General features: G+C 52.3%; 3 protein-coding genes across 3 annotated transcripts; all 3 read right to left on the bottom strand.

Moving 5' to 3' along the window:
• Window positions 1-789: 789 nt before the first annotated feature.
• Window positions 790-4,383, bottom strand: QBC33DRAFT_553314 (uncharacterized protein). The gene is made up of 3 exons (XM_060429390.1): window positions 3,573-4,383; window positions 3,038-3,505; window positions 790-2,980 (listed from the first exon to the last, which is right to left on the bottom strand). The coding sequence occupies exons 1-3, from the start codon at window positions 4,062-4,064 to the stop codon at window positions 1,133-1,135; spliced, it is 2,808 nt and encodes a 935-aa protein (XP_060278032.1). The 5' UTR covers window positions 4,065-4,383; the 3' UTR covers window positions 790-1,132.
• A 6,199-nt stretch (window positions 4,384-10,582) lies between these two features.
• Window positions 10,583-12,110, bottom strand: QBC33DRAFT_553312 (uncharacterized protein). The gene is made up of 4 exons (XM_060429389.1): window positions 11,809-12,110; window positions 11,649-11,749; window positions 11,418-11,583; window positions 10,583-11,366 (listed from the first exon to the last, which is right to left on the bottom strand). Exons 1-4 carry the CDS (start codon window positions 12,049-12,051, stop codon window positions 10,611-10,613), a joined length of 1,266 nt encoding a protein of 421 aa, XP_060278031.1. The 5' UTR covers window positions 12,052-12,110; the 3' UTR covers window positions 10,583-10,610.
• A 2,190-nt stretch (window positions 12,111-14,300) lies between these two features.
• QBC33DRAFT_564411 (fungal-specific transcription factor domain-containing protein) lies at window positions 14,301-15,894 on the bottom strand (the record flags this gene model as incomplete). Its single annotated transcript, XM_060430377.1, has 3 exons — window positions 14,301-14,849; window positions 14,919-15,399; window positions 15,590-15,894. The coding sequence occupies 3 exons, from the start codon at window positions 15,892-15,894 to the stop codon at window positions 14,301-14,303; spliced, it is 1,335 nt and encodes a 444-aa protein (XP_060278030.1).
• Between the last annotated feature and the right edge of the window lie 576 nt (window positions 15,895-16,470).

Here is a 16,470-nt window from a genome sequence, read left to right as displayed (position 1 = left end):
GTCACTAGGGCTGTCAATGACATTAGGAAGCCTCTGGCTAATGGCTGCGGCGACGACAGGCTAGACAAGGTAGACGGGGTAGGCAGGCTAAGCATAGAGGTAGGTACCATACGAAGGTAGTCTAGGTCAGTTTGGAAGTGGAGATGAGTGTGTTTCCTTGCATGTGCGCGCGCGTGATCTTGGGTTATAATAAATAATCGGGCTGGTTCCTTTGCTTTAGCCAACGGCGTTTACATTGGAAGCAGAGTGTGGTGCATTGTTACTTAATACCCATCTTAATGCGTCGCGTTTCTCTCGACAACTGTGATTCACACTCTGTGGCATGAATATGTTGGAAGAAACATGGTTGATAATAGGGCATTGCAAAAGTAAGGCCCATGTTTTAAGCTTCTTGTTTAGTCTTTGCAGGTTGAATTGCCTCTTAGGTTGCTTTATTGGGCAGCATAGGGTGTGTTTTGTGTTTTTAGAGAAGGGGAAGAGGAAGAGGAAGAGGAAGGGGGCGCGTTTTGGGGTTGGACTGCTGGGGGTTAGGCAATAAACTCCGCGTAGCCTCGTAAATCTTGTAGCAGCTGGCAGTCTACTTCCGTACTTGTACCAGTACGAGTACGGACTACAGTACCAAGGCCCACCACCCAACCACCTCAATCTTGCTCACATCAACGCTCGATTTCACTTGTACGCACAGCGATGTTCTATGTCTACGAGTTCCTCCGTACACAGTAATTTGCCTACAGAAACTATTCGCAACGTAATAGTTTGCGTAGTCAACCCCGGCAAATTGCAAGGCCGCGGATATTTGTTCATGGAACATCGGCCACAGTTTCGGAGTCCCAGGATGGTGTGAGGAGGAACAACTACTTCATAATACAAGTCTAGCAGTTCAATTAAACGCCAAGGGTATAGGAGCTATGTGAATAGCCCATGCCGGTTCTCCTGCGTTCCGAAAAGCGCCCTGGTCCCAAAGTCAAACTCTGTCCTATGTTCCTCGAACTCCTTCCCGAAACTCTTTCCGAGTGTCTCCTTGTCTAGCCAGATATTGAGTCGTAGTGTACAGGCCAAAGCACAGAACTCCACAGGGGAGACAATGGCGAAGGAAAAAAGAAAAGAAAAAGACATGACGATGCTCATCTCCCTAGGAGTCCTCTTCATCCGGCACAACAATCTTGTGCATCTCGCCCACGTCCTCGACGGCGCGGGCCACGATGGAAACCACAAGGCTCATCAACCCCTTGGCCCTAGCCCCGGCGCAGACGATGGACTCCAACATCTGCATCTCCGACTCAGTCTTGGCCAACAAGTCGGTCAGGGGCACAGGGCTGGTGGACAGCTGCCCGTGAAAGTCGCGAAGCAGGTCCAAGGTGGAAGTCTCCGCTTCAAGGTCATCCATGGGCTGGGTGGGGTTCTGTTCATCCATGACGACGTCGTCGTCGCCCTTGATCTGACTGATGGCGCTGGCGGCGATGCGAGGGCGGCAAAGGAGCTCAAGTACAGACGAGATGGCTGCCAAGGAGTCGCCGAGCTCGCGAAGCTTGATCTTGGCCTGGGCTCGAGCCGAGGCCTCAGCGTCTCGGCGATGCGCGATGTACTCCTCGAGCATTTTGTTGTACTCCCGGTTGACCGCGAAGGTCCATTTCCCGGACGGAGGCGCAGGGGGAGGCGCGCTGAGGTCGAAGGCGCCGGCCACGGTGTTCATAATCGTCAGGCGGGAGAGCAGGTCGTTAGCCTCGTCAGCTCCGAGATCACCACTGTTGCCCTGGCTGCGTGGGGCCTGATCAAGGAGGGCAGAGGCTTCGGGGTTGAAGCCGGACAGGCAGCGGATGCAGTCTGCCTTGAACTCCTCGTCCTTGTCCTCATTGCTGCCGGCATCCGGGTACTGCTTGCGGCGGAAGTCGGTGGCCATCATGGCGATAACCCAGCGCCACAGGTCCCAGGACAGCTTCGTGAGGCTTTCGGGGGGGTTCAGCCCGGCGACGTTGTACATGGCGTTAACCAGCACAGCAACGCCGCAGTCGGCATCGTTAGACTGACGCAGACAGGAGGGGGCAGAGGTAACGCACGAGTCGTTCCACGGCAGGAGGCGGCCAAGGGGCTTGGTCCAGCCGCGGGTGTTGCCGACACCGATGCCGCCGGCACAGAGAGCCTCGACGATGCTGCGGGTGAGGCGCACCGCGACAGGGTCGGTTCCTGGCGAAGGGTACGAGTCGAACAGCTGAACGGTTGGAATGGCCAGCGGAGGCGAGGAAGACGACAAGCCTGGACCAGCCGTGATCACCATGAGAACCCAGTGCTCCAACTTGGCAATGTGGAGCGGTATCAACAGCTTGCCCTGTTCATTCTTGCCCATGACGAGCATTTTCCGCGTTGGGCGGCTGCTGGGATTCAGCCCGTTAGGAATCTTGGTCTCGTCGTCGGTGAGAACGGAATCGATAGTGGCTAGCGAGAGAGGGCGAGCCGCTGCGAGGAGATGTAGCACGGCATTGATCGGCGCGTCGGTCAGACGGCTTCTGGGCAGGACGCCACCGGAGCAAGACAGTCGGCCATGTTCATGACCAGCGGAAGGAGAGGGAGAGGGAGCCGGCGAACCCTCGTTGCCGGCGACTTTGGCGGTGGTGGTGGCTTCAACGTCGATGACGGTGGACCTAGAATGAGCAGACTCGACTTCTTCTGTCGTGTGGGGCTCCACCCGGGCCTTCTTGTTGGGCCTGTCGACTCCCTCAACCTCTCCACCCTCAGAGTGGTGATCGCGACGCTTGGCTGGGTTCGCTGGCGCAGCGTCACCTCCGATGTCGTCTTGGGGTTTGTCGGGGATCGGAGGCTTGTCATAAACAGGGACTAGCAGGTCCACATCGTCGTTGGGGGTGTTGTTCTTGTTCTCAGCCCCATCTCCGTCGCCATCGCAAGGAGGCTTGCCTGGTCCCGCAACGGTATTGGTGCTAGAGACTAGGAGCGTGGGAGCGGCCGGGCTGGCGGTGTTGACATCCTAAGTCACACTGCCGTCAGCACTGCCATCATCCTCGCCGCCTGCAACCCCAAGTACCTTTGCGACGTCATGAGCTTCAGTATTGGCCCTAGGAATTGAGTCCGGCCAATCGTCAAGCCCAACCTCAAACGGCGTCCTGGGACAATCTGGGACATGGAATGAGGCCCTCCGGCCGATGCTCCGAGGGGGACGCAGAGATAGAACCGAGTTCAATGTGCCGTGTGCCAATTGAAGCGGCGTTAAGTGCCTCCTGTCAAAAACCCCGGCCGGTCGATTGCGCCTGGGGCTCTCGTTCTCGCCCATGACCCTGATCTCCTCCTCGATCTCCTCGTCCTCATCATCCTTGTTCTCCTCCCGTTGTGTATTCTTGTCTCCAGTATTGTTCTTCTCAACCGGGGCGGGAGTCTTCTTCGTCGCGGCGACGGCGGGCATTGGGGCATCATCGGCTTGAGCGGGGTTGAGGGGGACTGTCGGGGTCTTGGGAGGGCTTGTCGAGGTTTCCGCTCCTGCTTCCTGTTGCTGGTGCTGCTGGGCCACAACGGTCAATTAGTGAAACTGGTCGAGGGCCGGGGGAGCGAAGAATTGAACTTACCTCTTCTGAGGGAGAGCGCAGGGTTTCAGAGCCCTCATCGGCATCACCTCTGCTGCCAAACAGCCTGCTGAGCTCCTTGGCCTTCTTCGCATCCGGCATGGTGAACTTTGGTGTGCCTGCGCCGGCAGGTTTCTTAGGAGTGCTCGAGGAGGCTGACGTCTGCAAGCGCTCGTCGCGTGCCTGGGTGAGCAGCGACTTGACGCGGTCGAAGGGCAGATGTTTGGCCATGGCGTGCAGGTCGGTGTAGACGTGGTTGCTGCAAGGGCCCAAGAAGGCGTCGAAAGCGGCGACGCCGGCCGGCTCGGTGATCTTCCACAAAGCGAGAGCCAATTTCCGCTCCTTCTGGCCTCGGTTGGCGAGGCCGGGCAGGTCTGGAATCTGTGGCGTACCCGTACCTGCAATGTTGACACTCTCCGGAACACTGGCGCTGCGTTCTCCGGCGACTGGGCGGCCTCCTCGCCCGCGACTGGACAAGCGCGCGCGAGAACGCATCGCGCTGTTTGTTCAATTTCTTTTCATCAATTGATGGGAAATGGCCGCGCGGGCAGAATTAGGTTGGAAGTCTGATGTGGGGGACTGGGTTCAATCGACGTTTGATGGGAGGGCGCGCGGGCAAGAAAGATGTGATGGCGAGGGGGGAAAAAGGTAAATAAGGCAGACGCGTCGAAAAGGGCACAGACTGCATTACTTGTCACGTGGATCTGCAGATCACGGGTTCTGCCTGACGGAGAGAATCCAGCACATTTTGAACAAAGAGCTGGCTTGTTGACGGACTTTGAACTCTGCGATGAAATTGAACCGTTGCGGCATCGTCATCGGCCAACGTGGGGTAGCAGTACTGCTGCACACACTATATTTTAGCCATCCAATATTAATGCAATAAGCGTTGCACTAAGATCTACAGGGTCTCCAATCCTAGACAACCGCCCCTGCGTAAGTACTTGGCACATTGTGCTTGTACAGTACAGTACATGGGACATGCACCAAAAATGTACTAAGCTGGTATGTCTTTAGTGGATCGTACAGTGCATCCGTGGTCCCCCAACCTGAACCCCAATTCTGAATATCCCCAACTCGGTCTTCTCACCCACTCGCCCCCATCTCCAAAGCTTTCAATCGCATGCGCTTTTTTCACCACAATGCATCTTGGCGTAGATGCGGTATTCCAGTTCTGGTATCGCATCAATCGGGCAGTCATTTCTGTGTGGCCCAACTTAAAGTCCTCTGGCTTGCTTAGGACGACGCCGATCAATTGCTCTCAGATTTATCCCATCGCGAGACGTGAAATATTTCGTGCGGAATTTGGAGGATGGTTGGGCAACTGTCCCGCAGGCACAGCCACTCGGCGCCACTCTCTCTGCGCCTCACCGCCTTAATTTCAGTGGACCCAGCTCAAAACCCCAATGAGTCACATGACTTGCCAGGGCAACATAGAAGTCAGCTGACGATTGAACCCCGCACTGCTAGCAACGATTCGTACCCCTCACCTCTCGCAGTGCACCCTGGTTGTGCAAATAGTTGGAACAAGTAGCTGCAGTAAACCACTTGACCAACAAATAGTCCTAAAAGATTATGCCAATCTGCGTAACGCAGATTGCTGCGCATCCATTTGCCTATAAGCTACGCGTACTGCTGCTAACGCTGCGTAACAACTTGCGTTAAGCAAACTGCCGCGCACAAACCCATTCCCATGAACAACATGTCCCCACCACATGATTGATGGTCCCAATTCGCCTGCGCAAAACCTTCTCCATGTCAGTCACAAACATTGGGAGTTGATAAATAACTACCTACGCTGATTGCGAACTGTCAATACCTGTGTGCTTCGCATTTCGAAACGAAAGGGCTGTTGAGGAGGGGGGTATTTTGGTGAAGAATATCCTATGAACAAACCTCTCTGTGAATAGATACGATGTTACAAACTAGCAGGCATCTACCAGCCAGGCTGATCCTGATTTGAGGGTAAGCTGGGATGGTTTTGTATTAATTTTGTTAGTCCTTGCCTGCATTCCGACCAGAAGCCTTGCCACGCACAGGTAAGCAAACATGCTGTGAGCAAACATGCTGTGAGCAAACATGCTGTGAGCAAACATGCTATGAGCAAACATGCTATGAGCAAATGTCCTATGAGCAAATGTCCTATGAGCAAATGTGTTCCGAGCAGATTTTCCACAAACAAACTTCAAGAGTCAGGATATTTCTAAGTAATAGGCTGAACTCAACAGCTTACCAAGTTATCCGCCATGGTTTAGATGTTTACACATAGCTACCGGAGTGTCTTAGCCGCCGGTAAAGCGTACTTTCTAACTATTGAGGACTGTTGAGAGCATTATACATAGAGACGCTAATTCCGGGCTCCCTGGCTCAGGCCCGGGGGCCCGGGACCGGGATAATCGGGTTCTTGGTATGGATTTCTCAATGTTGGCCACAACCGGTTCATCGAGGTACCAGCGGCACTAGAGTAGTGCGGAGAAAGGATGATGAACTTCGTCATTGCTCAGCTTGATGGCGGTGACTTGGGTAGGAGCATATTAGGGACAAGTCTCTCTTCCCTTACCTCGACATCGACATTAGGTGTTAGGCCTAGGATCGTATTCAGCTAAACCAAGGAGGTATTGCCTTCCTGTACGTCTCGTCTATCATGTATGGGCCATTTAATGAGATGTTTGAGTAGCTGGTGCTGAAGCTGCCAGCAAAGGAGCTGCCAGCAAAGACGGGTGGATGTGCTAGGTGCAACGGAAACTGCTTGGCTTCCCCGGCCGGGTATTGGCCTGAGTTGAGGCCTCAGTGACCGACTTCGTTACGTAGGGGGACGGCGAGACGCCTAAGGGGTACCGCGGGGGTTCTGTGCGTCCCGTGAAGATGGTGGTGGAGACGGCGAGCTGTTACCGCAGCTCAACGCCATGAGCTTCGATCGATCAGCCCTTGCCTTCAGTTCCACCTAGACTCTTGAATAGGACAAGCAACGGACACACGGCAAAATTATATCGAGGTTCAAGAGCGGGAAGCTTGAGAAGAAGGTTATGTCCTGCCGAGATCCTGGACGAGGAAGTTGCTCGTCTCCCCTTGGCCTGTGTCAACGTTGAGCTCAAGAACTCGTTGTTCCGGAGCAGAAATCCGAGACCAGTCAGGATTTGTGAAGTTGTCAGCCCTTTGCAAATCTTGCATGCTTATTACCGGCTCCTGGCCATAGTCCCTCGGTGAGCCAAACGGAGCTTTCTGGAAACCTTACGTGGGATAGGCGCTATGGCATAGGTGGAAAGGGGGCACATAAGCTCACTCCCAGCGCAACCTTTTGATGATGACGAAGCTCCCGCGGCATAGATGGTGGTAATACAGTGCCCTACAGCTACCTCTCCATCATATTCTCATCCCTCAGCGTAATTGTATTTACTCACTGCTTGGCATGAGGCAGATATCCAGACAATTACGTCTTCCGAATTGGAACCAGGTCACCGGTCTCTTAGGCTTACCTATGATAAGTATTAGGTCATAAGGATATCAACCCTGTCACCTGCCAGTGCAAACGGATGCGACGAACAGAGTAATAAAAAGATGCTTCACTTTAGCGAGTGGGGAAAATGCGTGGTGTGGGACCACGAGCCTACCTAGTCACTCCCCCATATCTTGGCTAATAGACACTGGACGGACTAATGGATGATACTCGGAGATTTGCTGCTCTTCAAAGTCCCTATAACCGCCATGTCTCTATTTATTCCACCTCATTAGATGTTCGAAAAGACCTTTGTCACTGGCAGGTTACCCTCGAAATTACCCCTGAGATTACCCCTGAGAAAATTGCAAGCAAGCAAATAGATCCTCGGTATTTGGCGTGCCATAGGTGACTTAACCATCACGATATAGTTGACAAGCGCCTTCCTGTAGCTTGAAGAAAGAAGAGGGGTGACAAGTATGCGGACTGCAGGAGCGCTGGGCTAGCCTACGCCATGTTGCTCATAAGCGAAGGCAAATGACAACATATGCGCTGTAGTCGAGATGTAGGCTGACAGGCTGCTCCTCAAGACAAAGCGTGGACAGTTGCGGCATTCAAGGCCTTGCCTATCTAACCCTGAGATCAACCTATCAGGGCTGGAGGCTGGACAAACCTGGCCGGGTTCTTGGTGTCGAGGGAGCCCTCCGGACTACTGGCTTTGTATTGTGCTGGGCTGCCGGTGTATGCGATGCCTCCTGTGCCACTTCAGGCGGCTTATATGATGAGTGGTGACCAAGAAAACTGCGCTGACTATCAAGTGGGCAGATATATATAAACGCCGGCTGGTATGCTCTTCGATATGTGCGTGTGTTCCTCTCCTCCTCCTTCTCTTCCGCCTCCTTCTCTTCCGCCTCCTTCTCTTCCGCCTCCTTCTCCTCCTTGCACGGCTATTTTCGGGTATATTAAGGTTTAATGGCACATTTGGACAACGTCGTCATGGGCAAAGATTTCTCCTCCTGGCAATTTATAGCCTCTGATGCTAGCAAGTCAACATCAGCAGCGCCAAGGGAGGAGAAGGGACAGGTTTAGGGCAGGATCTGCCACCTGTTTCTAGACAAGATCCCTTGTAGACTGCCCGTCATTCGGCAGCTCCTCTTATCCAGACCGCTTGTCCCTGCCACCACCAGCATGAGCGATTATGACGTCACAGTCGGGCCGGAAGGCGAGGCGGCGGAGCCCGAGTACGGTTTCGGGCGTTCCACAGATTCCAGGAAGTCGTCCAAGGTTGCACGGGTCGTATTGCATCACGTTCACCATCTTCGGCGGTGATGATCTCGCAACCCTCGGGGCCTATGGCAGGATCTTCAGACCTCTAGCTTCAAGACGTAATCTACCTCCCTATCCTTGACCTCTGACCTTCCCGGGATTGCCCTGAATAGGGGAGCCGTTGACTGTGCCGCGATGGGAGACTTTGTCCATACGAGTATGATTGATGGTTGGTTTAACTGGCTTTCGGATGGCTGCGTGGGCGTCTTGTTGAGAGTGTGGAGTGTGGATCGGGTATTATATGTCGTTCAGGTCTTCATACCGCGCCCTCCTTGTTGACCCGATCATACCTTTGGGGGCACGACGAGCCTTGACGACGCTATAAACTTCATCGGCGCATCAACGACGTTTCGACTTATAATCTACATGTCGTTATCATCGGCATGAAGCTTGACTCCCTTATCGTGAGCGCCAACTCTAACGGCGTGCGGACGGTTAGCTTGTAAGATGTTTGAAGATACAGTTACAGTTATCGCCTCTGATGAACCTATCACCCCACCCTTGACTTGTCCAAGTCCTGGGCGAGGGTGTGCTCATAGGCTCTTGATGGGCTGAAGGTTATGCCTGCAAGCATTCTCATCCATGGTTGGGATATGTGCCAACCTGACCCTGCGCCAGAGGCAGCCTTCTCTTTCCCAGTGACAATTGGGGTCCATGACCACGCCCGGGCGTTACCGGTGCTCTGGCCAGGGACCTGCCCCTGATGCCGAGGAGGAGACACTGGGCTGCACACATCTTTTCCCCACTGGCGGCAATTCGGTGATTCTGCAGAGTTAGAGCTCCCGTGTTGCGGGAAACTAATTGCTGGGAAGATCGATGCGCCAGTTCCGTGATGGGCACCCCGTCGGAGAACTTAGTCTTTGTATAGGTGTTCCACATACCAACCAAATCTGCGGTCGCGGGGCATCGGAAAGGTTGCACTCTCGGCGCTCCTGTCGTTGTCCTTCCACCTCACCATCTAAGAAACCCTTTTTATTGCCGGCATCAAAGCCGGTCTCGGTTATAGCAAGCATGAATACAGATTTGCTAACCTGGTTACACTCACTTCCACACGGCAGTGCAAGGCTTGCGTGGTTCAGTGGAGACGAGGTGCTTGGCAAATCCGATCTCACCAGCCGCAGCTTACCAGGAGCAGGCTACCAGCACTGCCTCTCCCGCTGGCGCAGAGACTAGATAGGAACCTGCCTAACACGCTACATCCACACTCTATGCCGCAGCAACTACCCTTTGGCAGCTTCGTTGGCAGGATAAAACGCTTCCCTCAGCAGATCTCCGTGATTTTCTGTCTGCTAACCCGTTGCAAGGACCAACAGAACAATATCAGGCCTTAATGGAACCATTGCGTGAATTCTAGAGACAGGGTTAGACATAGCACTGGTAGTTGTCTAGTTGAACAACGCTTGACAGTGATAGATTGGGTGCGGCTGATCTGGCTCCTGATTCAGCCTGAGGAGAATGAGAAGCAGTTCCAGGATATTCAAGAAGCCTGCGCTGCTTGCGCTACCCGCGGGAGAAAGATGGAGCCCCAAGTCAATGAATTAAATATCGACAATGATAGGAGGATCTGTGCAGGGAAAGCAAGTCATTGAATCCTTTTTTTCGGCGTTGTCGGCGAATAATAATCTCTATGATTCGCAGGCTAAGATACATCATTGTAACTAGCACCTCTATATCCATAGTCGGGTTTGGCCTTCTTCTGCAAAAGCTAAGGAGGATCGGCAACAGGCATTGGAAGTTTAGAATAGGTAGTGACAATGCTACTTTAAGACCTCTGGCTGTCAGATACGATTCCCTAGGGACTACTACCCAAGCACGTGGAGATTTCCACCTCTGCAACGTCTACAACTTTATCATACTAGGCAGCGGCACTGCTAGCCAAAGGTTACCGCCAGTTGGACCACCTGCAGGCTCCGATTTGATGGGTGCGGCTTGGTTTTGGTTGGCATTTAAGTGAGATAGTGGTGGTTGGCAAGGCGACTTGTATACTGTACCTGTACTGCGGAAGAGAAAAAGGGATTGGCACAAAGATGTGAAGAGAAGCAAGAAAACACCAACAAGAGGCCTTTAATTAACCGCATTTCTTGGGAAGCAGCGGCCGACATTTTGGGGCATATGGTGTATGACAAAACTTAGGGATTCTTTACCGAAGCTTCTTCACACTCTCTTAGGTCTCGCCTGAAGAATTTAGTAGATTCGCTCCTCTATGTGTGCTACATTATGGCCCCGAACCTCTCTTCAGGCTCAATTACCAATATGTGAAACTTGCAACTGCCTCTTCATCAGACCAAGTACGCTCCTATGTCATGAATTTCTTCTCCTTGGAAACCTCCTTCACCATCTTCGTCCGAATAACCATCTTCCTTCTCCTGCGTCTCTTCCGCTAAGGAACTTCCTTCGTCGCCTTCGTCTGAGTCGCTGGGGACATTGGACGAGTCGTCGCTGTCATACTCGAGGTCATCGGTACTGGAATCGCCCTCAGCATTTGGCGGCCATGGTTCGTCATCCCAATAAGGACATAGATGTTCCTTCCCTTCCCAAAGCATCTCGAAATGCGCTCGCGTGTAGCGCTTCGTATATTTGGCCTTACGACACTTGTCGCGACGATATTCTTCGATATTGTAGCCACAGCTTTGTAAGACCGAGTCCCAGAGGTCTCCGGGATAACTTCCAATATCCCGACACCGAGGATATAGGTGCGTGTAAGCAACCCTTGAAACTGAGGTCCCCGAGTTGTCCTGAGCATTGACATCGGCTCCTCTTTCGATAAGACATTCTAGGACGCCGTAATCTTTTCGTATGCGGAAGTCACCATGCAAAAGGCTCATGAAAATGTGTAAACAAGTGCGACCGAAGACATCGCGGGCATTGATGTCTGCACCTAGGTCAAGAAGCGCATTAACTCCATCTCTGTCGCAGCCTGTGCTGAAGCCCATGCAATAGGCCGACAGTGATGTGAGGCCATCCCATACGGTATAGGAAGAGATTGAAGCAAAATGACCAGTTAAGTCCGGATTCCATGCTATTCGAAATGATTCCTGCTCGTGAATTAGTACGTTCCTGTTGATAGTTCTCGTGAATCGACGAACAGGTACACCAGACTCATGGATAGCTGAGAAAAATGAACCAGCTTTTCCATCGACATCAATCGTTGGATCAGCGCCAGCTTCCAGAAGCAATCTGCGGCATCTGTTTATCAATGACAATGTGTCTCGGTCGATTTCGTCGTCGTTACACCCCACTTGTAAGGGAGTCCTGGTAAGATGAATTAGCCTGATTTCAAATACTGTCGAAAAGAGACTTAGGACTCATCTTCGTACATTGAAAAACTATGGTCAAGGAGCTCGACCTTTCCCACGTGATCGACATCCAACCCGCCCGCAATGAGATATTTGCACATCTCCGGCTGGCGAGTAGAATACTTTGATTGAAATTATAAGCTTCGGCCTTAAATCGATGACGAGATTTGGGATGACTCACGAATAATAGTGACGCTCCATTCTCGTCGTGGTCCCGAAGAGAAGCCTCGCCTCTTTGCAACATTTCACGAAACTCTTGTAGTCGTCCTTCACGTACTAGGGTAAATACGTGTGATTCCGCGGGTATGACTCTGTAGACTTCAAGTCGCGAAATTGCTTGAATTGGACATTTCCATACTTCTTCCTGGAATGTCGATGCGACAAACATGTGATGCCTCTGGGGATTATTTGGTATGAATGTCATACTCGTTGTGGAGTTTTCGGAGTTCGTATTTTCGGCGTGATGAATAAAAAGGAAGAGATGTCCGTATTCGAATTCGAACTCATCACATCTAATTGTCTGCTGTGTAATTTTACTCCCGAATCTCCTACCAAGTGAACCTTGGAAGAGTTAGTTATGCAGCCCCTAATCTTATCAGAAACAAGGGATTAATAAGCTCACCCATTGTGTTCACAGCCAAAGAAGCATCTTCGAATCCACGACGGATGCGATGGACATTGCTCTCCAGTTCGGGGTCCTCGTGATCTCTGAGCAAATCACGGCGGCCGCAGCATCGACACACGACATGCCCGTTTTGCAATGCTGCGTCCAGAACGGTTTGAAAGTCTTGCACCAGGCTGTCTATCATTCTCTCGTCATCGGAAAATGTGTGAAACACTCTGTTTTCCTCAGACCATAGTGCACTCAGCCTGTTGATACTGCGTGCCATATCTTGGGCCGTGGTGTCGTGGATGCCACTTGGAGGGCTGGCTCCAAAGTCCACTGAATGTGCACCTTCCCGACTCTTTCGTCGTTTTTCTGGAAACTTCATCAGCAAATTAGTCAAATATGGCTAAGGGAGAGTTCCGTTGAAGACGTAATAACTTACTGGACGCTAGGCTATGATGATCGATCTCCGCAATGGATGTACCGCGTTTTCTCGCGGGCGGGGAGCATGCTTGCGACGGGCCGGGCACAACTTCATCATTGCTCAGCTCGGAATTGGTTAACTGCTCAACGTCTTCATCAATCACATCCATTGGTGGAGTGTGGTACTCCACATCTGATGGCGTTCCTATTATACCGTCAGATATCTTGAAAATAAAGACTGTAGCCGAGACTGCTCACGAGCTCCAGGAGACTGAGGCGTCTCATCTCTGATCCAGGGGCGTTTGCCAGCACGGACTAGCCGCTCGTCGGACAGCTCCCGGCCTTTGTAATGGAATACCGTGTTTTTTCCAGCAGAGCTTCGATAGTTGCGTTTCGCGAGCAGAATCTTCATTTCTGACTGCTTCAGGTTCTTTCTCAAATCCCATTGGTCGAGCTTTTCTTTGAGCACTCGAAGGCTGTATCTTGTAAGGAACGGACCACGATGTGGCGAAAGACATGTAAGCTAAGAAAGACTCGTGTGAAAGACGAACCTTGTCCGAAAACCATGGCTTTGTTGAAGGTCCTCTAGTAATCTTGACGCTGTTTTGTTTTCGTCGATGAATAGTCTTGTGACGATGGGTTTGAGTTCGTCCCATTCTTCATCCGAGTGGCGAATCCGCTGTTTTGGCAGCGAACCCATTGGTGCCGGGACCATTTCTAGCCTGCTAGGCTGTGGGGTTGATTTAGGGGCGAGAGGCGTGTGAAACGGCATTTTGAGCTTCGAGTTTGGGTGTGAATTGACGGGAAATGTAATAGCAACGGAAGATTGAAAGGAAACTGGGTTTTCTTTGGAGTGGTAAGGAATTCCAGCTAGGCGTGGGTCGCGATATGGTCTTTGTGCTACTCCAAGTGATGAGAACGAGATAATATCGAGAGGGCGGGGGGTTCTGTGACTATAATATATGTGCCCCCGACCAATAAGAAGTCCGAACAGAAGTGCGGTCGGTTTGGAGGGGTAGGCCTGTGTTTCCCTGTTCCGCCAACCAGTTAGGATGGCGAACAGAAGTGCGATGAGCACTTGTCGAACGCAAAGCCAATCAGATCGGCATTCATCCTGCAGCCTCAGAAGTGCGGTTGGTTTGGAGGGGCAGGCCTGTGTTTCTTTGTCTCCGCTAACCAGTTAGAATAGCAAACAGAAGTGCGATAAGCATTTGTCGAACGCAAAGCCAATCAGATTAGCATTCATCCTGCAGCCCTGCTCTGCCAACAACGCCTCCATGAGACGTGCGTTCTCTTATCAACGCCACAAATGCATGATTGGAGGAGGGTGACTGTCCAAATGCCATACTGCCTCTTAGTAAGCGACGATTCTCGTTACTTGGTGTAATTTTCTCAAATTCAATCTTACCGTATTCGAAACACTCGGCGTGCAGGCTGCAACCAGCTTATAGCTAGCAACAGCCAGGTCCTCATGGAAATCAGCAGCATGCAGTGCAGCGTGTACAAGGCTGCAATCCCGCAGCAGGCAGACAAGCCTGCAAAGCCCCAGCCTTACAGCTGGATGGTCTGGAATCTCGATGTGGATTTCTAACTACGTGCCTTAGCAGTGAGAGCACAAAGGACAAATAGCAGTACCCGATTGATTAGAATTTACTGATAGGCCCGAACATTGAATGAATTAGACCAAGCTCATAGTCCTCGTCGGCAAGGTAGTGACTGTGGTATGGGGGAAGTGTTGCTGGGGGTATTAATTCAGTGGAGCACTTGCAACCACGGTGTACGCTCAACTCTGCCTTCTCAATAAAACATTCTGCAAGTTGTTGAACCAACATCTGGTCGACAAAGCCCGGCATTGCTTCGAGCTCAAGGTCATCCATCTGCAGATATGGAACATCCCAGTCTTGTTGGTTGATACCTGGGATTCGCCCGTATGTCACGGTAACCAGTCGGTCCAGGATAAAACATGACCACCATAATCGTCTCCATAGACGCCCAGGACCCTTGCCGAGCAACGCCGAGCCCTCGCCCTTGGGATAGTGATTCAGCCCGATGCGGTAGCACAAAGACACGGCAACAGTGGTCCAATGTGTCTTGTCCTTGTCCGACTCACTGTCGTCAGAGGCATATGCCAACAAAAGGAGGGTTTGGAGGGTGGCGACGGCGTCCTTCTCGTAGTTTAGATTGTAAAGTACCTGGGACGGAGTTAGCTGCTTGACGAGCAAATTTCTGTCGGCGCAAGGGAGGGACTTGTGTACCCTCACTTTGTCGTGGAATCCAGCCAATGCCTCTGCTCGAGAGCCATAACCGGCATCGCGTAGAACTTCCACTGGGGCATGCATGGATGCGGTGAGCATGATCGCATTCAGGAGAAGAAGACTGATGCTCGTTTCGGGCGTTTCCACGTCTCCTGGCCCGGAAAGTTCCAATAGCTCATATAGATCCACGACTGGAGCTCGGCAATATACGAACTGGCAGAAGGATTTGATGAGCCCGCGAAGCGCCGTCGCCCTTGGGACCCGGAGGGCACCCTTTGCCCGCATCATTACGACATCGGCAGTGCTCAGGTCGGTGGGAAGTTGCCGGGAGAAGAGATGCACGCCGAGACTAGGTTGTTTCTGGGCACTAACCGCAGGGGTTTCTGTGCACTTCTTTTCACTGCCGTCAAGGCAAGCCTTGGGCTGGGACTGGCCAGCGAGACTGGCGCTCCTGGCTCTAGCTATGCTCGAGCAGACTGCAACATTCCTGCCCGCATTGTAAGCCGACTGAACGCACGGGGGGAAAAGTATGGCACCAATGTTTAATTTACCAGTTATCGGAACGTCTTTTCCTAGGAGCGATGGAGCAGACTTCGTCGAAGTGCGAGCAATTGGAGCAAGGAGTACCCGTTATTGAGGTATCGCAACGTACCTTGCGACCACGACAATTCACGCACGCAATTAATGCCCGCGGCGGTCGGGTCCCCTGCCTTCGGGTCCGCCGTGGGGCCTTTCTCGGTTTGGCATCATCGGATGGGAACCCAGCTGCCTGGCCCGGAGGTATCGGAAGCGCCTCTCCCGGAATGCTCGTCTCGGTAGGCGGCGACCCGTCAGCCAGTCCCATCAGCCCGTCTATTGGATCTGTCGCCACAGAAACTAACAACTCTTCAGCTAGTGCCGACCACTCGTCAAATATATTCTCCGTGAGCGAGGCCGATGGGTCCTCCGCTAGCGCCGGTAGTTCGTCTGTTGAACTGTTCATTATGGAAGTCGACAGCCCTTCGTCGAATCTTGTACAGCCGGCTGTAGGAGCCCCCTGCAAAAAGGCACGTGGGGACGTTGTCTGTTGCTGGACGCCTTCTACAGTACTCATAGACATGCTCGCTTCCGTGGTAGGAGACTGCACCCAATCAGCTCAATAAGCTGAAAACAAACCAGCTATGGATCTAGCATATCCCAAGCTGGATTGCGTCGGCTTTGTAACCGTGGCGGAGTCAAGTTTGGATTTCGGTCACTGTTGGGCTATACCAATTGCGGACGGAATTGTAATTCCGGTGGCTTCCTGGCCACGGCGGAAACTGTGGCAAATCGAAAAGCCATCCTGTCACATAATACCAGCATTCTTTAGGGTTAGGGTTACCGTACGGGCGGCTCACCCCGGGCACACTACAGCTCGGGTTAAAGCAGCAGCACTAGCACCAGCTCAGGACCGTACAACAATTTAATACCGGCTTAAAGTAGACCAAGCAGTACAAAGACTCATGTCCATTCTAAAGACGAAGAAGAGAAAGGGCCTCCAGATATCCATCTCCTAGTGTCATCCAGCAACATCCAGGCA

Source organism: Phialemonium atrogriseum (assembly GCF_030411735.1).
Source record: "Phialemonium atrogriseum strain 8032-3 unplaced genomic scaffold QBC33scaffold_54, whole genome shotgun sequence".
In the NCBI taxonomy this organism is placed as follows: domain Eukaryota; kingdom Fungi; phylum Ascomycota; class Sordariomycetes; order Cephalothecales; family Cephalothecaceae; genus Phialemonium; species Phialemonium atrogriseum.
Note: the sequence above shows the minus strand (reverse complement) of the source record. Positions and strands in the feature narration are given on the sequence as shown.